Source organism: Trichoplusia ni, chromosome 3 (genome assembly GCF_003590095.1).
Source record: "Trichoplusia ni isolate ovarian cell line Hi5 chromosome 3, tn1, whole genome shotgun sequence".
Lineage (NCBI taxonomy): Eukaryota > Metazoa > Arthropoda > Insecta > Lepidoptera > Noctuidae > Trichoplusia > Trichoplusia ni.
In genome coordinates this window covers 2311428-2336710 of record NC_039480.1, presented here as the reverse complement: position 1 = coordinate 2336710, position 25283 = coordinate 2311428, and the positions used below count along the sequence as shown (strand labels likewise).

General features: G+C 38.5%; 4 protein-coding genes across 4 annotated transcripts; all 4 read left to right on the top strand.

Annotated features, from left to right (window-relative positions):
• The first annotated feature begins 2741 nt into the window (after positions 1-2741).
• Positions 2742-5113, top strand: LOC113508853 (esterase FE4-like). Its single transcript, XM_026892000.1, has 3 exons — positions 2742-2959; positions 3249-4483; positions 4832-5113. Exons 1-3 carry the CDS (start codon positions 2777-2779, stop codon positions 5028-5030), a joined length of 1617 nt encoding a protein of 538 aa, XP_026747801.1. The 5' UTR covers positions 2742-2776; the 3' UTR covers positions 5031-5113.
• Positions 5114-6664: 1551 nt separating this feature from the next.
• Positions 6665-9748, top strand: LOC113508659 (bile salt-activated lipase-like). Its single transcript, XM_026891739.1, has 3 exons — positions 6665-6847; positions 7260-8500; positions 9214-9748. The coding sequence occupies exons 1-3, from the start codon at positions 6665-6667 to the stop codon at positions 9533-9535; spliced, it is 1746 nt and encodes a 581-aa protein (XP_026747540.1). The 3' UTR covers positions 9536-9748.
• A 2349-nt stretch (positions 9749-12097) lies between these two features.
• LOC113508854 (esterase FE4-like) lies at positions 12098-14374 on the top strand. The gene is made up of 3 exons (XM_026892001.1): positions 12098-12322; positions 12573-13807; positions 14066-14374. Exons 1-3 carry the CDS (start codon positions 12140-12142, stop codon positions 14262-14264), a joined length of 1617 nt encoding a protein of 538 aa, XP_026747802.1. The 5' UTR covers positions 12098-12139; the 3' UTR covers positions 14265-14374.
• Positions 14375-18704: 4330 nt separating this feature from the next.
• Positions 18705-21078, top strand: LOC113508849 (esterase FE4-like). Its single transcript, XM_026891995.1, has 3 exons — positions 18705-18922; positions 19205-20439; positions 20789-21078. Exons 1-3 carry the CDS (start codon positions 18740-18742, stop codon positions 21063-21065), a joined length of 1695 nt encoding a protein of 564 aa, XP_026747796.1. The 5' UTR covers positions 18705-18739; the 3' UTR covers positions 21066-21078.
• Positions 21079-25283: the final 4205 nt, after the last annotated feature.

The following is a 25283-nucleotide window of genomic DNA, read 5'->3' as shown; positions in this document are numbered from 1 at the left end:
TTCGCGTGGAACAGTGACTTCCGGCAGATTTTTGGTTTTACTCACATAGTTCCCGATCTCGCGGGATTTTTGAGAAGTTCCCGCTCCCGCAGGATTTTTGGGATAAAAACTATCCTATGTCCTTTCTCGAGTTCCAAACTATGTCTGAACCAAATTTCATCCAAATCGGTTCAGTAGTTTAGGCGTGACGGAAAGACAGATAGACAGAGTTATTATCGCATTTTTAGCATGGGTAGTTTTGCCCGCGACTTCGTCCGTAAATTTACTTTGAGCAGAAAGTTTTTAACCCACTGCAAAAAAAGGAGGAGGTTCTCAATTTGACCGTATTTTTATATTACAGTTTTACTAAACAAAATAACTAAGTACTAATATTCGAGATCAAACCTACATCAAACAACGGAACCAATTTAGAATTTACGAAACAGGACCAATCCATATAAACGACCATACAACCGACAATACAATTTTACCACGACGGTACCGAAGCGCTCGGCCGATACCCAACCAAATGCGTGTAACGAAACCATAGCGCGATCTATTTCGATCCCAACGCCATCTATCGACCATAGTGACAACTCGGATTATTTATCTATACTCCGTTCGGGCATTTTCTTTGTACTAAAAGTAGTATTATATTTTTTATATGTTATTTTATTATTTTTTTCATACCTTTTTACTATTTATTTACTTTTTTCCGATGAATTAAAACAACATGAACCGAACTCGTGTAACGATCGACACCATTGCGCGTAGTACTAATAGAATTATCTATACTCCGTTAGAGCATTTTCTTTGTAGTAAAACTTTTATTATATTAATATTATTTTTTTACACCTTTTTACTGTTTATTTACATTTTTCTGATGGATTTTCCGATGAATTAAAACAATAACATGAACCGAACACGTGTAATGACACCATTGCGCGATTAACGCCATCTATCTACGGAGCATAGGAACAGCTCGACATTTGACCAATAGATGGCACTATTATATAGCATGTCCGTAATAAATTTTATTTTTTATTTTTATTTTTTGTAATAAAAACTATCCTATGTCCTTTCTCAAGTTTCAAACTATGTCTGTACCAAATTTCACACAAATCGGTTCAGTAGTTTAGGCGTGAAGAAAAGACAGACAGACAGACAGAAAGACAGACAGACAGACAGACAGAGTTACTTTCGCATTTATAATATTAGTTTGGATTGGCTACAACAGAACTTGCTAAAATATTTAATTTGGTACCTACAAAACTACTTAAATATTGTTTGTCTGTTGGATGTCCATATATTTTCTTCTGTTATTATAATTAATACGATTTTCAGGCATTATTGTAGTTATATAAAGTCAAGTAATTTTTTTTTTTTTTTTTATGTAGCCTGTTTTAGATCCCACTGCTGGGCAAAGGCCTCCCCCTTACTCTTCCACACTTCTCTGTTTTGTGCAAGTTCCGGCCACGTGCGCCCCGCGTATTTGACTAGATCGTCACACCACCTTCGTCGCGGACGGCCTCGTTGCCGATGTCCTCCCTCCGGCGTCCAGTGTGTGACGATTTTTGCCCAACGGTCAGGCTGCATTCGCGCTACGTGACCAGCCCACTCCCACTTTAGCCTGGCTGTTTTTTCCCCGACATCTGTTACTTGCGTTATGGAGCGCAGTGTGGTGTTTCTTACTCGGTCCGATAGTTTGACGCCAAGTATGCTGCGCTCCATCGCGCGTTGGCAAATTTTGAGTTTGGACTTCTGGTGTTCTCTAAGTGACCAACTTTGAGCACCGTAGGTTAGGACGGGCAGGACGCACATGTCGATGAGCTTCCTTTTGAGAGTAATTGGTAAGCTGCCTTTCAGGTGTTCCTTAAGGGCCCAGAAACTCTTCCATGCGTTCTGTATCCTTTTCTCTACTTCTTTTTCCTGGCGGTTCTCAAATGAAATAATCTGGCCCAAATATACATATTCATCAACATACTGCAAATCCTGTCCGTCTACCACGACCCTACGTTTTGTGCTATTGGTCATCAGTTGAATTTTGGATCTGTTTATTGTAAGCCCAACCTCAAAACTTGCCGTGCTCAGGTCTTGGAGCATACTCTCAAGTTCTAAATGTGATTCGGAGAATATCAGTCAAGTAATAAAAATAATAATTAAATCTTAGTACCTTATCAAAATAATACTAATATTATAAACGCGAAAGTTTGCATGTATGGATGTTTGTTCCTCTTTCACGGATAGGAACGGATAACCGGGATTTATACACAGTATCGTGAAAATGATTCATTATTAAATGATGCAACGGTTTACTCACGCTGATTTATCAGGGTCACCGCCGCGTTTGCTCATGATTAAGGACTCCGGTTGGGGCCGAAACTAGTCGGGCTACCCCGATAAGTGAGTAAAGCGTTACATCATTTAATAAAATTTACGATTTGTAGCAGGCGGGGCCGCGGGCAACAGCGAGTTACAGTCAAACTTGTGCGTTCCAAAACCCTAAACAGGTGCTAAAGTATTATCAGCAAAATAATCTCAATGATTACAATCAATTTGTCGAATTGCCCATTTCACCACAGCTGCCAGCTGTTGCAGAGCGATTTCTATCTATTACGTTTTGAAAACGATGATTTTGTTGTAAAAATGCTTACTACTAATGATACATGGCAATAATATCTATCATTAACATCATTGATAGCAATCAAATAGTTTATATAGGATAGACCGGCTGAAACTAAACCAGTTTGACACCATCGCGCTTCGGGAAAACCTGCGTTGAAAAGTCCAAGCCAAAATGAAGTCTCTGGTGTTAGTTCTGCTGATCATCAAATGTGTTGCTGGGTCAGCAGTGGGCAGAGAGGGTCCTCTGGTGAGCACTCCCAAGGGGCAGATAAGAGGAGTGCGCGCAGAGGATGGAGACTACGACGGGTATTACGGAATACCGTACGCGCTGGTGGATGAGGACAACCCGTTTGGGGTGAGATAAGTTTTTATTTTTTAAGTGTTAACATGTGCGTCTTTTAATACGTGATACGTGATGATACGTGTTCGGTAAATGAGTGTTTCTATTTCTTACTCAAACCTTTCCAAATAAAGTATCATAATATTGGTCCAGGCACATTATCTACTTACAATGTTTGTTTGCCGATATCATATCTATAAGCCATCATTAAATAAAAAAGATGACATTACAAGCAAGAAGTAAATGAATACTTTTATTACTACTGTAAAGAGCGAGTTAATGTTCCAAATTTCTTACTTTCCAGCCGTCGACACCATATCCTGACTTCGATGGCATATTCGATGCTGTTACCGATGGCGTCCACTGTGTCCAAGCTTACAACAGTCCCGTTAGCGGAGTCATCCAATGCTTGCAGCTCAACGTCTACGTACCAAACACACCCACGTCTAACGAACCAAAGGCAGTAATGGTTTACATTCACGGCGGTGGATTTCTCGTGGGACATAAAGCAGAATTATCACCGAGATTTTTACTTGAACGCGACGTTGTCGTCGTCACAATCAATTACCGATTGGGTTTGCATGGCTTCTTATGTTCAAGTGAACCTGGATTTAAAAACGCTGGACTTAAAGATCAGGTCCTGGCCATCAAATGGGTGAAAGATAATATCGCAGCCTTTGGCGGAGATGCTGACAAAGTCACTGTTTTTGGAGAGTCAGCTGGTGCGATCAGTATAGATTATCATTTACATGCAGCTGAAAACTTTGCTCAGAGAGCTATCCTCATGAGCGGTAGTGCTTTGATGTCATGGATTCTTGCTGAAGAAAATGATGAGATTCCAATAACTGTAGCTAAAAACCTTGGGTTCAGTGGGAACGATATCAAAGGAGCTATAGAATTCCTAAGCACACAAGATCCGACCAAAATTGCAGAAGAGGCCGACCGTTTACATTATTTAGCCGATGAAGAGAACTACCCGGTTACTATGCCTTGTGTTGAACGTGATTCAGACAGCGGTATCCTCACTGACTACCCTGTGAACGTGCAACCAAAAGTCAAAGGAATAGATATCATGATTGGCTACACTAACAAAGAGATGATGTTCATGTACCCAAATGCTGACAATTTACAATTTTATAGAACATACTCCTTCAATCGGGCACTATTGCACGATTTCGATGAAGCCCATGACGTAGACATCGTCAGACAATTTTACATCGGAGATGAACAACCAAGCGAAAGCTTACAAGACGTTATAATAGATTACTCATCTGATGCTTCTTTTGTTCACTCTGCTGAGAGGTCTGTGGACAAGTATCTGGATGCTGAAGCTAGCAGTGTTTATAAATTTATATTTACCTACGAAGGGAACAGGAATTTTGGTAAAATAGCGATGGGTCTGACTGCGGCAGGCGCCAGTCACGGGGATGACTTGGGATATGTATTTGACGCACCGCTATTAGCGGGTCCCATCACTGACGCTGATCGGATAGTCGTTGATGCGATGACGAAAACGTGGACTGACTTCGCTAAATATGGGTGAGCACACGCTGATCGTTTTAAGACATTGTAGGGTTTATAATTTGCTAACTAGATAAAAAAAAGTAACAAAAATAAGTTTTCTTAATGTAAGCAAATTGCAAGCAAGTCAAGAGAAGTACGTTGCTAGCAATAACAGCGACGAATTGTAGGGCGTAGGTTAGTGAGTAAAAGTTTAGTGTTTTGTGATTTAATGACAATTTCTATTAGTATAATACCTATCCAAACACGTGACTTTTTCGAATTTATCCAAACATAATAACTCACACAGTTTAAATAAGATAAAGATGTTTATATTCATTTCATGTTAAATATAAGAATTCACTGAATTTGTCTTTGTGCTTTCAGAAACCCAACACCACAGCCAACAGACTTGATCCCCGAGTGGAAACCGGTCGACAAGAACCAGCGACCATATATGAACATAGGCAGTCCTATTAGAGCTGAGAGTCGGGTGTTCAACGAGAGAATGGCTTTCTGGGATCTGTACTACAAACTCCATGGAGATAAAGTTAAGGGTTACAACAATGGCTCTTTAGCAATCTAATCACAGTATTTGTAACATTATTGCGATAGGGCCTTTAAGGCAAAATTTTATCTACCGAAATGTTAATGAGGCATGTTAAAAAAATAATATCAAATATCATAAAACTCCCACAGTTTAATGAAGCATTCGTTTTAATTAAACAGATTCTAGATTGAAATTATGTATGTACAGGATTGAATGATAATATTAACTGCAGCTAGCAGTGTTACACCATCCGCCATAAATATATATTTGTTAATGCCCTAATCCTGTGTTTTAATTTACGTCATGAATGTAATATGGTACACCCATATCACATTTTAGATTAAAGTTTTCAACAAGGCCTTAAAATGTTCGACCTGTGTCCCTTTGCACGCCTTTAAAAAGAACCGGTTCGCTTCTCCTGAAGCTATCCAGTTAATAGATGTAAGTAGTCACGTTAGCAATGAATTGTCGAATTGGCGTCTGGGGTCCAGCCCGCCACACAGGCCCGTTATTGCAACTCCGGTAAGCCAGGATCTACAATGAAACCAACGGAAACCACCGAAACATTTAAGTTCTGTGTGTCCCAGGGGGAACAACTAACTGCCTTGGAACCCGCTACGAAATTCATCAGAAATAGAAAAAAGACACTTCCCGTAACCCGAAGTATTCCCAATACCTGTATGTTTCTGTGTATGTTACCTCTCAACGCTCCAGCGGCTGGATCACACATTTTTATTCCATAAAATTTTGAACCGAGGTAGTTGATATCTTCAATTGCCTCAAGAACGATTATGTGATATCCAGGCAGGCTTAAACCGGGAGATACACTTAATGTTACATAATTTTAACTCTAGTACAAGGTGTACATTTTTTACTATTGCACTTGTCTGCGCTCAAAAGCCTACTGGGGCACTCCAGTGATTATTTTAAAATAATCGTATTAATAAAAATCAGTTTTCTGATTTTTTTGCTTTATCAGGGTTGTTAAGACTTATTTCAACGTATGTCAATAAAAACATAATTTAATCGTTTTACAAATAAAATCGTTCAAATAGAACTCGGAACACTAGGGTTCTGTATAATGGTGATGTCTCTAAATTGGGGTGATGCAGAAAATTGAGGGTCTCCAATTATTTAGCCTATAAGTCCTAACCGATTTGCGGATACGGCGACCAGTATCCCAAGACACCAGACAACTGCAAGACGTATTATAGTGCACAAGCGTGTGCTAATACAGGTGCCCTCTCTGATCCCACACTCTTACAGTGGAATGAAACGGCAATACGACACGACCGGAGAGAGAACAGGACCCAAAATTTCATTTGCCTTCCGAAACAATGGACTAAAATAATAAACATTCGCAAAAAAATGGTCGCCCATCTAACATTTAATATATTACAGCGAGTCTTCTTGTGGTACTTTAGTGACAGACGATCTGACAGCGGAGCCTTACCTAGTACTAGGTTTTCGTTTATACTCTTTGGATACAGAGCCCTGAAATCCTTAATGACTAATGATAAATGACAATCAAATTCCGTAACTTCGATTACAATGATAGCAATCAAATAATTTAAATAAGACCTACAATCTAAAACATACTTAGTTGGACACGTCTCATCGAGATCACCAGTATTGAACTAAAGAGGTTTCAGTCTTAACTGACATCCGAAATGAAGAGTCTAGTGCTAGTTGTGCTGATCATCACATGCATTGCTGGGTCAGCAGTGAGCAGAGAGGGTCCTCTGGTGAGCACTCCCAAGGGGCAGATAAGAGGAGTGCGCGCAGAGGATGGAGACTACGACGGGTATTACGGAATACCGTACGCGCTGGTGGATGAGGACAACCCGTTTGGGGTAAAATTTGCTTTTACTATTTATTACGAATATGCTTTGTTCCGATGCTGCGCCCTTTAAAAGGCTTGGTTGTAACTAGATAACTCCAATTTTATTCTAGATAACTCTAATTCTGACTAAATGTTAATGCGTGATATTGATAAATTTCAATATCACGCATTAACAACCACACTAACGTATCTTAAAAATGAGCAATGATAGTGTTCTGGTGGTACCAAAGGGACAATAAAAAAAATCGTTTTAATTTGCAAAACCAACGGGCACTCCTTCTCGCGTGGAACACTTTCGCGTGACGTGTAAAGCTACCCCTAAGTTCGTAAGTTGCGTCATCTACTGGTGATGCTACACATGAGCATTTATAATTTAAGAGTACTAACTGATATGTTATCTAATTTAATTCGTAATATTTCAGCCGTCGACCCCGCATCCTGACTTCGAAGGCATATTCGACGCCGTCACTGATGGCGTGCAATGCATCCAGGCTGCTAACAGTCCCGTCACCGGAGTCATCCAATGCTTGCAGCTCAATGTTTTCGTACCAAACAAGCCTCAGTCTACTGGACCGTTGCCGGTTATGGTTTACATTCATGGCGGTGCATTCCTAATCGGATACAAATCGGAACATTCACCGAGATTCTTCCCCAAACAAGATATCATCGTAGTTACCATAAATTATCGACTAGGTTTGCACGGCTTCCTATGCTCAAGTGAACATGGATTCAAAAACGTTGGACTTAAAGATCAGGTCCTGGCCCTGAAATGGATCAAAGATAATATCGCTGCCTTCGGAGGAGATGCTGACCAAATAACGTTGTTAGGGATGTCAGCTGGCTCGATCAGTATAGATTATCATTTACATGCTGCTGAAAACTTTGCTCAGAGAGCTATCCTCATGAGCGGTACTACTTTGACATCATGGATTATTTCTGAAGAAAATGACGAAATTCCTATAAATGTTGCCAAAAATCTTGGGTTTAGTGGTGACGATGTCAAAGGAGCTATAGAATTCCTGAGCACACAAGATCCAAACAAAGTTGTAGAAGAGGCCGACCGTTTGCACTACTTAGTTAACGAAGACGGCTACCCTGTTATTATGCCATGCGTTGAAAGTAATTCAGACAGCGGTATCCTCACTGACTATCCTGTGAACTTGCAACCAAAAGTCAAAGGAATAGATATTATGATTGGATACGCAAGTAAAGAGATGATGTTCATGTACCCAAATGTTGACGACTCGCAATTTTATAGAACTTACTCCTTCAATCGGGCACTATTGCATGATTTCGATGAAGCCCATGACGTAGATATCGTCAGACAATTTTACATCGGAGATGAACAGCCAAGTGAAAGCTTACAAGACGTTATAATAGATTACTCATCGGATGCTTCTTTTGTTCATTCAGCTGAGAGGTCTGTGGACAGGTATCTCAATGCTGAAGCGAAAAGTGTTTACAAGTACTTGTTTACATACGAGGGTGATAGGAACTATGTCAAATTAACGGCAAACCTAACTGCTTCTGGCGCTAGTCATGGTGACGAATTGGGGTACATATTCGACAATCCAACGCGATTCGCGAATGTTCCTGTAACTGAAGCCGATCAGAGAATTATTGATGCGATGACGAAAATGTGGGCTGACTTTGCTAAATATGGGTGAGTAGGAAACATTACAATGAGACTGAACCAGTCATCCAATATTTACTTATTTCTTGACAAAGTGATGTTTGCACGAGCCTCTCGCCGTGGCGACAGAGTTGCAGTGTATGTATTTATTTTATTAGCGATACATCGCCAGTAAAGAAATTCAAATATATACCGAAGGAATGTGTCATAAGTATGATGTGCTATCTAACTTAATGACATGCCGAAAGAAATTGATCTTCGACCTTAAAATCGTGTAACGTCTTAAGACCTGACCATAGCCTTTGATTTTCTGAACCATTAAAATAATGCTTCTTAACCTTAACGGACACGGAATTAGAGTAAACGCAGGACATGACTAGAAAACGATTTAATGAGCAGACCGAAATGGGTTAATCAAAAAAAAACCATAAAATTATACTTATTAATTCCTTTATCCTTTCAATAATTGCGGGATGCCACAAGGTAGCAAATTCAGGCCCTTTTATTTTCATATTAAGGATTTACCATTTGTAACTTCAGACTGAATTTTATATGCCGTTAACACTAGGATTAGTATTCAGTCAGCTTCTTAAAACCTATCAGAATGCCCAGGGGAAAATAAACAAAAAAACTCTTTAGAGCTAGAGCCTAAAATTTAGTTTTTCCTTTAATAACTAACTCTGTTTGTATTTCTCTATATAATACATGAATTTCCATTGATACAAATATTGTTTTCATTACAGGAACCCAACACCACAGCCAACAGACTTGATCCCCGAGTGGAAGCCAGTCACCAAGAACCAGCGACCCTATGTGAACATAGGCAGTCCTATTAGAGCTGAGAGTCGGGTGTTCAACAAGAGAATGGCTTTCTGGGATCTGTTTTATAAACTGCATGGGGATAAAGTCAGGGGTTACGAAGCTAGTGAAGACAATGAGCAAGGTGGCAATGAGGAGGGGGATAATGAAGAAGAAGGCGAAGAAGATGGAGGAAATGGAAGCACTAGCGTAGTACCATTCACACTTTTATCAATAATACCAATAGTTGTAATTTTATTTAGATAAAGACCTAAATACAGTGTGAAACCTTCGAAATTATATGTTTTATTATAATGACTTTGGTCTGTGCAGGAAATTAATACAAAACCTGTTTTTCCATGAGCATTTCGTGTTATGGTAGCTCCTGTTTAAAGACATATTTTCCGTCATGTTTTTACTATGTTCCACGCTGATAAGATAAGATAAGCTATTAAGTAAATGCTTTTTTTTGATCTCAAATCCAGAGTTTTAATTTACCCGAAAGTCCTAATAGAATAGAACTTTATTTGCTAAGAATGGTACATGATAAATACAAATAGTATCGAAAATAACATAATAAAGAACCATGTATATTCTGCCTTGTTGGCATGCAAATACAATAAATTATACAACTTAGCTAAATGGGTGATTAAAATTTATCATTTAAGAAATTCTGTAAATCATTTTTTAAATATAATTTATGGCAAGGTTTTCTTATAGAAGACTAGACAGGTTCTGTATGTTAGTATATTTTAAATATTTACCTTTCAAGTATAAGATACAATTACGATAAGATACTAATTTAATAACAAATATATTGATTGAATATGACTGGCGCTGATTAGTAAAGAATTCGGCTGTTAATTGAATCATAAAAAAACAGTAAAGCTAACATCATCGGCCTAGCCTTTTCCCAAGTATGTTGAGGTCGGCTTCCAGTCTAACCGGATTCAGCTAAGTACCTTTCCAGCTTCTGACTACCCTTAACCACTGTCAGAGATGTAGAAATAACATCCGGGCCCCACAATTAAAAGTGCCTCCCGAAACACGCTATAAGCAAACACAAATTTAAAAAAGATGATGAAAAGTTTTTCAAAAACAGAGAAAGCAGATGTGTGTAATGTATATAAATGTATATCTATACTTACTCATAAGTTAGCAAGACACGACGAGGATTCACAAGGCAGACAACATATTTAGTCGTGTAAGTGAATTTAGCGTTATAGAAAACTAGCTTTTCGCCCGCCGCTTTGCCCGCGTCAATGTCGGTTATATCGCGTTTCCAAGAGAAAACTTCAAAAGTCCGGGATAAAAACTATCCTATGTTCTTTCTCAAGGTCAACTCTATCTCTGTACCAAATTTCATTAAAATCAGTTCAGTGGTTTATACGTGAAAGCGTAACAGACAGACAGACAAAGTTACTTTCACATTTATAATATTAGTAGAGATGTTCCTTCACTGCAAAGCCCGGTCTACATCGGGAGCCAATGCATGGCATGAAAGAACGTTTGAAATGGACTTTTAAAGTAACGTCTGGGGTCCCTCAAGGATCACACCTGCCACCGATACCTTATCTACGCTATCACTCACGATTTAATTTATCTACATCTCATAGTTTATTATTTATTTATCTTTAAACAAAAAGGTAGGTAACTTATTAACTACTCGTAAGACCCACAAAACCGTTGCAATGGTTTGACTGTGGGGTCGATGAGTCTCTAGACATAGTTACTATCTTACTTAAATGTACTTATAACTAAATACATATAATAAAAAAATAAATGAGTTACACACATGTGCACCACATACACGCAGACACACACATACATACTTATATATGCGTGTATACATATATACATACAGTACACATGTGCGATGACATGACATCTGTAGTATGTACGACTCATAATATTTCTAAATAATAACACAGCGATTCGGAAGATATAAATATGCACGATGCAAACTAAAAGTTTATGCATTGGGACAATAATAATTATGTTTGGGTTAGTGCTCTTATTTTTTAATATTAATTTATGTATCTATTGGCTACAACAGAACTTGCTAAAATATTTAATTTGGTACCGACAAAACTACTTAAATATTGTTTGTCTGTTGGATGTCCATATATTTTTTCTCTGTTATTATAATTAATACAATTTCCAGGCATTATTGTAGTTATATAAAGTCAAGTAATAAAAATAATAATTAAATCTTAGTACCTTATCAAAATAATACTAATATTATTAACGCGAAAGTTTGCATGTATGGATGTTTGTTCCTCTTTCACGCAAAAACCACGACACGAATTTATACGTAACTTGGTACACGAATAGGAACGGATAACCAGGATTTAGAAACAGTATCGTGAAAATGATTCATTATTAAATGATGTAACGGTTTTATCAGGGTCACCGCCGCGTCTGCTCATGATTAAGGACTCCGGTTCGGGCCGAAACTAGTCGGGCTACCCCGATAAGTGAGTAAAGCGTTACATCATTTAATAACATTTACGATTTGTAGCAGGCGGGGCCGCGGGCAACAGCGAGTTACAGTCAAACTTGTGCGTTCCAAAACCCTAAACAGGTGCTAAAGTATTAACAGCAAAATAATCTCAATGATTACAATCAATTTTTCGAATTGCCCATTTCACCACAGCTGCCAGCTGTTGCAGAGCGATTTCTATCTATTACGTGTTGAAAACGATGATTTTGTTGTAAAAATGCTTACTACTAATGATACATGGCAATAATATCTATCATTAACATCATTGATAGCAATCAAATAGTTTATATAGGATAGACCGGCTGAAACTAAACCAGTTTGACACCATCGCGCTTCGGGAAAACCTGCGTTGAAAAGTCCAAGCCAAAATGAAGTCTCTGGTGTTAGTTCTGCTGATCATCAAATGTGTTGCTGGGTCAGCAGTGAGCAGAGAGGGTCCTCTGGTGAGCACTCCTAAGGGGCAGATAAGAGGAGTGCGCGCAGAGGAAGGAGACTACGACGGGTATTACGGAATACCGTACGCGCTGGTGGATGAGGACAACCCGTTTGGGGTGAGATTAGTTTTTATTTTTTAAGTGTTAACATGTGCGTCTTCTAATACGTGATGTTACGTGTTCGGTAAATGAGTGTTTCTATTTCCTACTCAAACCTTTCCAAATAAAGTGTCATAATATTGGTCCAGGCACATTATCTACTTACAATGTTTGTTTGCCGATATCATATCTATAAGCCATAAGTAAATGAATACTTTTATTACTACTGTAAAGAGCGAGTTAATGTTCCAAATTTCTTACTTTCCAGCCGTCGACACCATATCCTGACTTCGATGGCATATTCGATGCTGTTACCGATGGCGTCCACTGTGTCCAAGCTTACAACAGTCCCGTTAGCGGAGTCATCCAATGCTTGCAGCTCAACGTCTACGTACCAAACACACCCACGTCTAACGAACCAAAGGCAGTAATGGTTTACATTCACGGCGGTGGATTTCTCGTGGGACATAAAGCAGAATTATCACCGAGATTTTTACTTGAACGCGACGTTGTCGTCGTCACAATCAATTACCGGTTGGGTTTGCATGGCTTCTTATGTTCAAGTGAACCTGGATTTAAAAACGCTGGACTTAAAGATCAGGTTCTGGCCATCAATTGGGTGAAAGATAATATCGCAGCCTTTGGCGGAGATGCTGACAAAGTCACTGTTTTTGGAGAGTCAGCTGGTGCGATCAGTATAGATTATCATTTACATGCAGCTGAAAACTTTTCTCAGAGAGCTATCCTCATGAGCGGTAGTGCTTTGATATCATGGATTCTTGCTGAAGAAAATGATGAGATTCCAATAACTGTAGCTAAAAACCTTGGGTTCAGTGGGAACGATATCAAAGGAGCTATAGAATTCCTAAGCACACAAGATCCGACCAAAATTGCAGAAGAGGCCGACCGTTTACATTATTTAGCCGATGAAGAGAACTACCCGGTTACTATGCCTTGTGTTGAACGTGATTCAGACAGCGGTATCCTCACTGACTATCCTGTGAACTTGCAACCAAAAGTCAAAGGAATAGATATCATGATTGGCTACACTAACAAAGAGATGATGTTCATGTACCCAAATGCTGACAATTTACAATTTTACAGAACATACTCCTTCAATCGGGCACTATTGCACGATTTCGATGAAGCCCATGACGTAGACATCGTCAGACAATTTTACATCGGAGATGAACAACCAAGCGAAAGCTTACAAGACGTTATAATAGATTACTCATCTGATGCTTCTTTTGTTCACTCTGCTGAGAGATCTGTGGACAAGTATCTGGATGCTGAAGCTAGCAGTGTTTATAAATTTATATTTACCTACGAAGGGAACAGGAATTTTGGTAAAATAGCGATGGGTCTGACTGCGGCAGGCGCCAGTCACGGGGATGACTTGGGATATGTATTTGACGCACCGCTATTAACGGGTCCCATCACTGATGCTGATCGGAGAGTCGTTGATGCGATGACGAAAACGTGGACTGACTTCGCTAAATATGGGTGAGCACACGCTGATCGTTTTAAGACATTGTAGGGTTTATAATTTGCTAACTAGATAAAAAAAAAGTAACAAAAATAAGTTTTCTTAATGTAAGCAAATTGCAAGCAAGTCAAGAGAAGTCCGTTGCTAGCAATAACAGCGACGAATTGTAGGGCGTAGGTTAGTGAGTAAAAGTTTAGTGTTATTCATTTTATGGTAAAAAAAAATCAGAAGGATTTAAATATTAGAATTCACTGAATTTGTCTTTGTGCTTTCAGAAACCCAACACCACAGCCAACAGACTTGATCCCCGAGTGGAAACCGGTCGACAAGAACCAGCGACCATATATGAACATAGGCAGTCCTATTAGAGCTGAGAGTCGGGTGTTCAACGAGAGAATGGCTTTCTGGGATCTGTACTACAAACTCCATGGAGATAAAGTTAAGGGTTACAAGAATGGCTCTTTTGCAATCTAATCACAGTATTTGTAACATTATTGCGATAGGGCCTTTAAGGCAAAATTTTATCTACCGAAATGTTAATGAGGCATGTAAAAAAACAAAAATAAAATAGTTTATTTCCGAAGTAAAACCTTTTTTTTAGAAAAGTACTTATGATTAGATTACAGATTAATATAGATTTGGTAGCAAAAGGTGGCTTAACTAATGAAACCCTGCCATCGAAAGTAGTGTGACTTTCTACTGTTACTTCGTTGACAAATACACAGGTAAAATGTACAGGCAATTAACACAAATCGTTTTATATCAAATATCACAAAACTCCTACAGTTTAACCAAGCATTAGTTTTAATTAAACAGATTCTACGAGTATATTGAAATTATGAATGTATAGGATTGAATGATAAATATTAGGACAGCAGCTAGCAGTGTTACACCATCCGCCATAAATATATTTTTGTTAATGCCCTAATCCAGTGTTTTAATTTACGTCATGAATGTGATATGGTACACCCATATCACATTTTAGATTAAAGTTTTCAACAAGGCCTTAAAATGTTCGACCTGTGTCCCTTTGCACGCCTTTAAAAAGAACCGGTTCGCTTCTCCTGAAGTTATTCAGTTAATAGATGTAAGTAGTCACGTTAGCAATGAATTGTTGAATTGGCGTCTGGGGTCCATCCCGCCACACAGGCCCGTTATTGCAACTCCGGTAAGCCAGGATCTACAATGAAACCAACGGAAACCACCGAAACATTTAAGTTCTCTGTGTTTTCTATTAAGGGCCGTCACCTCTACCAGTTTTTTCCGTCCGTTCATGAGCGGCTGGAGAGGTCTTGGATAGAGATTGATCACTGTGTAGCCCAGTTCCTTACAGGTCATGGTAACTTTAAAAGCAAATTATTTTCATTTAAACTTGTCGTTTCACCATTATGTCAGTGTTCAACGGCAAACAGTGAATATGAGCAAACTGCACATCATATTCTGTGGGAGTGTGGTCTATGGCAAGACGAACGTAACATCTTATTAGATAGTTTGCAGCCGACATCCGGTGTTGGTTACTATGAGGACCTCGTTGCAACCAGAGCAAATTTCCGTGCTTTCAGACGTTTTTGCCATACCTATTATTGGAATCAAAATAACAGCTCCTAAATTATAGGACCCATTAAATTGTAATTTATATCCGTGGTGCCTGATAACTGAGAGTAACTCAGTTGTCAATCTCTTTTCTTTGCTACAACTAGCTATTTCTTCCTTTGTCTCCCGCTTGCTATGGAGGGAAATGGAATATGTTTTCTTACTCCTCCTTTTTACTATTCCTGATCAATTTCGTAGCGGGTTCCAAGGCATTTAATTGTTCCCCCTGGGACACGCAGAACTTAAGTGTTTCGGTGGTTTTCGTTGGTTTCATTGTAGATCCTGGCTTACAGGACTTGCCATGACGGGCATGTGTGGCGGGCTAGTCACATTAAAAAAAAAGTTCTGTGTGTCCCAGGGGGAACAATTAACTGCCTTGGAACCCGCTACGAAATACATCAGAAATAAAAAGGAGTAAGAAAAATCGGCCTCTGGGATCTCACAAGGATCGCATCTTAGTACCGATACCGATTTTAAATTTTTAAAAGATCTCACAAAGCGCCTCATAGACACTTCCCGTAACCCGAAGTATTCCCAATACCTGTATGTTTCTGTGTATGTTACCTCTCAACGCTCCAGCGGCTGGATCACACATTTTTATTCCATAAAATTTTGAACAGAGGTAGTTGATATCTTCAATAGTCACAAGAAGGATTATGTGATATCCAGGCAGGCTTAAACCGCGAGATACACTTAATGTTACATAATTTTAACTCTAGTACAAGGTGTACATTTGTTACTATTGCACTTGTCTGCGCTCAAAAGCCTACCGGGGCACTACAGTAATTATGTTAAAATAATCGTATTAATAAAAATCAGTTTTCTGATTTTTTTGCTTTATCAGGGTTGTTAAGACTTATTTCAACGTATGTCAATAAAACATAACCGTTCTAATAGAACACGAAACACTAGGGTTCCGTATAATGGTGATGTCTCTAAATTGGATGCAGAAAATTGAGGGTCTCCAATTATGTATTTAGCCTATAGGTAAATACAGTAAATTATACAACTTAGCTAAATGGGTGATTAAAATTTATCATTTAAGAAACACTGTAAAACATTTTTTAAATATCATTTATGGCAAGGTTTTCATATAGAAGACTAGACAGGCTGTGTGAACTGTGATGTTAGTATATTTTAAATATTAACCTTTCAAGTATAAGATACAATTACGATAAGATACTAATTTAAAAACAAATACATTGATTGAATATGACTGGCGCTGATTAGTAAAGAATTCGGCTGTTAATTGAATCATAAAAAAAGAGTAAAGCTATCATCATCGGCCTAGCCTTTTCCCAACTATGTTGAGGTCGGCTTCCAGTCTAACCGGATTCAGCTAAGTACCTTTCCAGCTTCTGACTACCCGTAACCACTGTCAGAGATGTAGGAATAACAGCCGGGACCGACAATTAAAAGTGCCTTCCGAAACACGCTATAAGCAAACACAAATTTAAAAAAGATTATGAAAAGTTTTTCAAAAAGGTTAGAATGATAAAAAGTTCAATGAGCGATGAACACGGCCTGGAAAATCAGTGAGCAGTGAATACTATAACACAATACTTGTTACACCGGACATACGGCAGATGTGTATAATGTATATCTATACTTGCTCATAAGTTAGCAAGTCACGACAAGGATTCACAAAGCAGACAAAATATTTTGTCGTGTAAGTGAATTTAGCGTTATAGAAAACTAGCTTTTCGCCCGCCGCTTTGCCCGCGTCAATGTCGGTTATATCACGTTTCCAAGAGAAAACTTCAAAAGTCCGGGATAAAAACTTTCCTATGTTCTTTCTCAAGGTCAACTCTATCTCTGTACCAAATTTCATTAAAATCAGTTCAGTGGTTTACATGTGAAAGCGTAACAGACAGACAGACAGACAGAGTTACTTTCGCATTTATAATATTATAGCAGAGATGTTCCGTCACTGCAAAGCCCGGTCTACATCGGGAGCCAATGCATGGCATGAAAGAACGTTTGAAATGGACTTTTAAAGTAACGTCTGGGGTCCCTCAAGGATCACACCTGGCACCGATACCTTATCTACGCTATCACTAACGATTTAATTTATCTACATCTCATAGTTTATTATTTATTTATCTTTAAACAAAAAGGTAGGTAACTTATTAACTAAGCCCCACAAAACCGTTGCAATGGTTTGACTGTGGGGTCGATGAGTCTCTAGACATAGTTACTATCTTACTTAAATGTACTTATAACTAAATACATATAATAAAAATATAAATGAGTTACACACATGTGCACCACATACACGCAGACACACATACATACATACTTATATATGCGTGTATACATATATACATACAGTACACATGTGCGATGACATGACATCTGTAGTATGTACGACTCATAACATTTCTAAATAATAACACAGCGATTCGGAAGATATAATTATGCACGATGCAAACTAAAAGTTTATGCATTGGGACAATAATAATTATAAGCTTTTAATGACCTCCCATCATTGGGTTAGTGCTCTTATTTTTTATTATTAATTTATGTATCCATTGGCTACAACAGAACTTGCTAAAATATTTAATTTGGTATCTACAAAACTACTTAAATATTGTTTGTCTGTTGGATGTCCATATATTTTTTCTCTATTATTATAATTAATACAATTTCCAGGCATTATTGTAGTTATATAAAGTCAAGTAATAAAAATAATAATTAAATCTTAGTACCTTATCAAAATAATACTAATATTATTAACGCGAAAGTTTGCATGTATGGATGTTTGTTCCTCTTTCACGCAAAAACCACGCCACGAATTTATACGTAACTTGGTACACGGATAGTTATTAAAAAGGATTTATAAACAGTATCGTGAAAATGATTCATTATTAAACGATGTAACGGTTTTATCAGGGTCACCGCTGCGTCTGCTCATGATTAAGGACTCCGGTTGGGGCCGAAACTAGTCGGGCTACCCCGATAAGTGAGTAAAGCGTTACATCATTTAATAACATTTACGATTTGTAGCAGGCGGGGCCGCGGGCAACAGCGAGTTACAGTCAAACTTGTGCGTTCCAAAACCCTAAACAGGTGCTAAAGTATTAACAGCAAAATAATCTCAATGATTACAATCAATTTGTCGAATTGCCCATTTCACCACAGCTGCCAGCTGTTGCAGAGTGATTTCTATCTATTACGTGTTGAAAACGATGATTTTGTTGTAAAAATGCTTACTACTAATGATACATGGCAATAATATCTATCATTAACATCATTGATAGCAATCAAATAGTTTATATAGGATAGACCGGCTGAAACTAAACCAGTTTGGCACCATCGCGCTTCGGGAAAACCTGCGTTGAAAAGTCCAAGCCAAAATGAAGTCTCTGGTGTTAGTTCTGCTGATCATCAAATGTGTTGCTGGGTCAGCAGTGAGCAGAGAGGGTCCTCTGGTGAGCACTCCCAAGGGGCAGATAAGAGGAGTGCGCGGTGAGGATGGAGACTACGACGGGTATTACGGAATACCGTACGCGCTGGTAGATGAGGACAACCCGTTTGGGGTGAGATAAGTTTTTATTTTTTAAGTGTTAACATGTGCGTCTTTTAATACGTGATACGTGATGATACGTGTTCGGTAAATGAGTATATTTCTTACTCAAACCTTTCCAAACAAAGTATCATAATATTGGTCCAGGCACATTATCTACTTACAATGTTTGTTTGCCGATATCATATCTATAAGCCATCATTAAATAAAAAAGATGACTGTACAAGCAAGAAGTAATTGGATACTTTTATTACTACTGAGAGCGAGTTAATGTTCCAAATTTCTTACTTTCCAGCCGTCGACACCATATCCTGACTTCGATGGCATATTCGATGCTGTTACCGATGGCGTCCACTGTGTCCAAGCTTACAACAGTCCCGTTAGCGGAGTCATCCAATGCTTGCAGCTCAACGTCTACGTACCAAACACACCCACGTCTAACGAACCAAAGGCAGTAATGGTTTACATTCACGGCGGTGGATTTCTCGTGGGACATAAAGCAGAATTATCACCGAGATTTTTACTTGAACGCGACGTTGTCGTCGTCACAATCAATTATCGATTGGGTTTGCATGGCTTCTTATGTTCAAGTGAACCTGGATTTAAAAACGCTGGACTTAAAGATCAGGTCCTGGCCATCAAATGGGTGAAAGATAATATCGCAGCCTTTGGCGGAGATGCTGACAAGGTCACTGTTTTTGGAGAGTCAGCTGGTGCGATCAGTATAGATTATCATTTACATGCAGCTGAAAACTTTGCTCAGAGAGCTATCCTCATGAGCGGTAGTGCTTTGATATCATGGATTCTTGCTGAAGAAAATGATGAGATTCCAATAACTGTAGCTAAAAACCTTGGGTTCAGTGGAAATGATATCAAAGGAGCTATAGAATTCCTAAGCACACAAGATCCGACCAAAGTTGCAGAAGAGGCCGACCGTTTACATTATTTAGCCGATGAAGAGAACTACCCGGTTACTATGCCTTGTGTTGAACGTGATTCAGACAGCGGTATCCTCACTGACTATCCTGTGAACTTGCAACCAAAAGTCAAAGGAATAGATATCATGATTGGCTACACTAACAAAGAGATGATGTTCATGTACCCAAATGCTGACAATTTACAATTTTATAGAACATACTCCTTCAATCGGGCACTATTGCACGATTTCGATGAAGCCCATGACGTAGACATCGTCAGACAATTTTACATCGGAGATGAACAACCAAGCGAAAGCTTACAAGACGTTATAATAGATTACTCATCTGATGCTTCTTTTGTTCACTCTGCTGAGAGGTCTGTGGACAAGTATCTGGATGCTGAAGCTAGCAGTGTTTATAAATTTATATTTACCTACGAAGGGAACAGGAATTTTGGTAAAATAGCGATGGGTCTGACTGCGGCAGGCGCCAGTCACGGGGATGACTTGGGATATGTATTTGACGCACCGCTATTAGCGGGTCCCATCACTGATGCTGATCGGAGAGTCGTTGATGCGATGACGAAAACGTGGACTGACTTCGCTAAATATGGGTGAGCACACGCTGATCGTTTTAAGACATTGTAGGGTTTATAATTTGCTAACTAGATAAAAAAAAAGTAACAAAAATAAGTTTTCTTAATGTAAGCAAATTGCAAGCAAGTCAAGAGAAGTACGTTGCTAGCAATAACAGCGACGAATTGTAGGGCGTAGGTTAGTGAGTAAAAGTTTAGTGTTATGTGATTTTATGACAATTTCTATTAGTATAATACCTATCCAAAAACGTGACTTTTTCGAATTTATCCAAACATAATAATTCATACAGTTTAAATAAGATAAAGATGTTTATATTCATTTTATGTTAAATATTAGAATTCACTGAATTTGTCATTGTGCTTTCAGAAACCCAACACCACAGCCAACAGACTTGATCCCCGAGTGGAAACCGGTCGACAAGAACCAGCGACCATATATGAACATAGGCAGTCCTATTAGAGCTGAGAGTCGGGTGTTCAACGAGAGAATGGCTTTCTGGGATCTGTACTACAAACTCCATGGAGATAAAGTTAAGGGATATGAAACTAGTGAAGATAGTGAACAAGCGGGGAATGGAGGCACTAGTGTAGTATCTTTCACACTTTTATCAATTATAACATTATTTGTAACTTTATTTAGATAAAGAATTCCCAAAATTTAACTTGCATAATGATCTTTATGTTTATCAATTAAAATTATTGAAATATCATGTATAATATGTAGATCAAGGTATTAGTTTCAATATAATCTGTTGGATTGAATGATAATATTAGCGAAGCAAGTGAAACATAGTGCAACTAAAATGTAATTTTCCACCAAGTGTACCACCTATGTTTAACAAATGAATAAATTTGAATTTGAATTTGAAGTGATACATCCGCCATAAAGAATACCTTATGACAAGACATCCTTTCCACATAACGCATTATCAATACACGTTTTTTTTATTCCCCACATGTGTTTTGACGACCTCCGTGATCGAGTGGCGTACGCACCGGTTTCAAGGTGTCGCTAGCCTTGAGGTCCCGGGTTCGATCCCCGGTCGAGTCAATGTAAAAATTCACATTTCTACATTGTCTCGGGTCTGGGTGCTTCTACTTCTACTTCTACCTTCGTTGTATCTGAATTCCATACCACAAGTGCTTTAGCAACTTACTTTGGGATCAGAACAATGTATGTGATGTTGTCCGCATTAAAAAAAAAAATACGTCAAACTTCATGAAAAATAGAGGAAGACTTCATTGATCATTTCTTAACTTTATTAAAACTTAATTTATTCTGGCTTATAACATAATGAAGATCCAATTGGTGGGCTCTAGGTGACGTTGGATGGAATGATACGGAGATACCTCCTTTTTAGTAAGCATAGACCTGGGTTATGAGGTCCAGCCCTTCAAACAATGAGGAACATAATAAAAGTTGTGTTTAAAGAATAATATGAATTAAAAGTAAACTTAAATGAAGGATAAAGATGAAAATGAAAACAAAAACATTAAAACAACTTCTAGAATGAGTAAAACACAATAAGAATAATTTTAAGACAGTCTGTTTGTCACGCTTTCACGCCAAAATTACTGAACCGATTGTAAGGAAATTCAGAAAAAGGATATATATAGGCTACTTTCTAAATGGAAAAAGGCCATTGTTGAGAGGGTGGTGGGGTCAAAGGTACAGGCTACGAGAACTACCATGCGCCATGAAAGAAATGAACGTGGACGGAGTCGCGGCTACAGCAACAGCTAGTTCTTCATAAAAGAGTCAGTATCAATACATGGTTTTATTAACTCCCTACTCCAGTGTTTTAGTTTACTTCAAAATTCCGTGCCTATAAGTGGCACTTTTTACTTAATTTGTACACACAACTTTACGCTTTGACAGCTGCCCTATAACGTGCCTTTTTATTCAAAGACAGTGACTGATTTAATAACGTCTTATAATTAATTTCTTTATCTTAATAATAAAGTTTTAAACGTCTAGTACGGCCAGACTTCCATAGGGTAAGCTTATTAACTTTTTGAAAAGTGAACTCGGCGTTAAAGCAGTACAGTTAGCAAAGAACTTTATAATATAAAAATATGCAACTATCAACATCGTATTATCACGTTACGTTGCGATCTTCTAACATTACGACGCATAAATAATTTACAATTATCAGATTATAACATTTAGTATTTAACGATAATACTAATGCTAATTGTGACTCAATAGGAACAATAACAACCTTGAGTTATCAACTAGACCATTCGAATATTATTTGATTTTAGAAAGAAACAGGATACCATGACCCCCTCAAATAATTCTATTATAATAACATACGTGAGTATAAGTGCGTACAAATTATATTCTCACGCGTATTTTTCTGGGCAGCCCGACTAGTTTCGGACCCAAATATAGTCTTTAACCCAACCGGAATCCTTAATCATGAACTGGATGCGGCTGCGAAGGCTATCGAGGGCCATCGCAACGAGGGCTATCTCGATAAATACCCGTACTATAGGTACGCGACACGCGTAAGCTGTTATGAAATAAACAATCATAAATCCGCCTCAAGAAAGTTATCATAATTAAATAATCATAATAATAAAAGTGTATTTTGATACATATTTTATGACATGACAAATTGGTATCTAGCTGATACGTTGGACTTTTAGACTCGTATCTATATCTATACTAATATACAGGGTGGGCCAAGAATTCGTTAATATTTAAATGTAACTTACCGCGCAAACTATTGCCGCGCGGGGCGCGGGCGCGGGCGGGGGCACTAGCTCGCTTCTTGGAAATTTAGTCGCAATGGATCGCTTCACGGGGCCGCAACGCGCTTACTGCGTGAAACAGTTTTATTTAAACAACTTTTCGCTCATTACTGTGAGACGCTTATTTCGCGTTGAATATGGTTTACACGACTTAAGTCAGTGTCCAAGTGCTCCTTTAATAAAGAAATGGGTGAAGAAGTTCGAAGAGACGAGATCTACACTAAATGTGAAACAAACCGGCGGCCCGCGGACTTCTCGGAGCGAAGAGAACGTGCAGCAAGTTTCCGCTTCTGTTCGACGTGATCCAGATTTATCGACACGCAAACGTTCGGCTGAATTAGGATTATCCCGCACATCATTACTCCGTATTTTGAAATTAGATTTGAAATTACATCCATATAAGATCCAGCTAGTGCAAGAACTAAACCCTAATGATTTAAATTTGCGTAAGTCATATGCCGAAACAATGTTAACTCCATTCAGTAATTTTCACAAAATCTTATTCTCTGACGAAGCCCATTTCCACCTAAATAGACATGTAAACAAACAGAATTGCAGGTATTGGAGCAGCGAAAATCCTAAAGCTAAACATGAGAGGCCACTTCACTCTCCTAAGATAACTGTATGGGCTGCAATTTCAGCAAAAGGAATCATCGGACCTTACTTTTTTGAAGATTCTCGAGGCCGTTCAGTTACTGTTAATTCTGCCGAGTATGTGAAAATGTTACGGGAGTTCTTAGCACCGATGCTACTGGAATTTGCTGGCTATAATCGTAACACATGGTTTCAACAAGATGGAGCCACGTGTCACACATCAAACGAGTCCTTGCCGGTGGTCAAAGACATGTTTCCGGAAAAACTGATATCCAGACGGGGTGACATCCCATGGCCACCCAGAAGTCCAGATCTATCCCCAGCAGACTTCTTTTTATGGGGTTATTTAAAGAGTCGTGTCTACATTGATAAACCGAATACACTGCGTCAACTTAAAGAAAAAATCATCGAAAAGATGTCGGCGATCTCGCGGTCTCTTTGCAGAAGAGTATTCGAAAACTTCAGGACTCGCTTAGATGAGTGCAAAAACCGAAACGGTGGTCATTTAGACGAAATATTTTTTTAAAAATAAATTACAACTAATTAGCTTTCTCGTAAATAAACGATTTCTAAAATATGTTAAATGGTTTTTTTATACGATTTTTTCAAATGTTAACTAATTCATGGCCCACCCTGTATAAAGTTGAAGAGTTTGTTTGATTGTTTGTTTGAACGCGCTAATCTCAGGAACTACTGGTCCAAATTGAAAAATTGTTTTTGTGTTGAATAGACCATTCATCATATAGATATAACTCAATAGATATAAACCATCACGCTGCGACTAATAGGAGCAAAGATACAATGGAAAATGTGAAAAAAACAGGGCAGATATAAATCATAACTTATATCTTCCACCCACGGGGACGAAGTCGCGGGCAACAGCTAGTTCTTTCATAAAGCTAGTACTTTATACAATAACACTCCGGGGCTCCGGGCATCGACGAACTTCGTAGCTATACGCGATTAATGTCTGTGGTTGAGAGGGGCATAGTGTAAAAGCAACAAATAAGTGTCTCTTTTATTTTTATATCCACACGTGTTTTTTTTATCTTTGTAATAACGGTTATCAGTGATACAGGGCTAATTTTCAATGACTTTGCGTTAATAACTAGCTGCTGCTCGTGACTCCGTCCGCGTGGACTTCAGTTTACAGGGAGCGCTGATTCCCGTTTTCGAGCTTCAATTGCTTTCCTTTGAAATCACAATAAGTACTCAATATATTTTAATTAATCATTAAAATGATATATTAGAATAACTCGAAAGGAAAAAAGGTAACGATATACCCTGTAACAGCTCAGCACAAGCGTACCTAACAACTAACACATTTAAATATACTCACGCATATTTATCGATAGTTCGACTAGCGGCCACGTCATGATTAAGGACTCCGATTGGGTCCGAAACTAGTCGGGCACACCCGATAAATACGCGTGAGTGAACGGTTGCATCATTTAGTAACCTAAGTATAATACTTTATTATAACATCGTACCTGCACGATTTGCCGCCACTT

Coding starts and splice junctions, on each gene's coding strand:
- LOC113508854 (XM_026892001.1), top strand. CDS start 12,140: ATGAAGTCTCTGGTGTTAGTTCTGCTGATCATCAAATGTGTTGCTGGG. Junction 12,323..12,572: donor ATGAGGACAACCCGTTTGGG/GTGAGATTAGTT, acceptor CTTACTTTCCAG/CCGTCGACACCATATCCTGA. Junction 13,808..14,065: donor ACTGACTTCGCTAAATATGG/GTGAGCACACGC, acceptor TTGTGCTTTCAG/AAACCCAACACCACAGCCAA.
- LOC113508853 (XM_026892000.1), top strand. CDS start 2,777: ATGAAGTCTCTGGTGTTAGTTCTGCTGATCATCAAATGTGTTGCTGGG. Junction 2,960..3,248: donor ATGAGGACAACCCGTTTGGG/GTGAGATAAGTT, acceptor CTTACTTTCCAG/CCGTCGACACCATATCCTGA. Junction 4,484..4,831: donor ACTGACTTCGCTAAATATGG/GTGAGCACACGC, acceptor TTGTGCTTTCAG/AAACCCAACACCACAGCCAA.
- LOC113508849 (XM_026891995.1), top strand. CDS start 18,740: ATGAAGTCTCTGGTGTTAGTTCTGCTGATCATCAAATGTGTTGCTGGG. Junction 18,923..19,204: donor ATGAGGACAACCCGTTTGGG/GTGAGATAAGTT, acceptor CTTACTTTCCAG/CCGTCGACACCATATCCTGA. Junction 20,440..20,788: donor ACTGACTTCGCTAAATATGG/GTGAGCACACGC, acceptor TTGTGCTTTCAG/AAACCCAACACCACAGCCAA.
- LOC113508659 (XM_026891739.1), top strand. CDS start 6,665: ATGAAGAGTCTAGTGCTAGTTGTGCTGATCATCACATGCATTGCTGGG. Junction 6,848..7,259: donor ATGAGGACAACCCGTTTGGG/GTAAAATTTGCT, acceptor GTAATATTTCAG/CCGTCGACCCCGCATCCTGA. Junction 8,501..9,213: donor GCTGACTTTGCTAAATATGG/GTGAGTAGGAAA, acceptor TTTTCATTACAG/GAACCCAACACCACAGCCAA.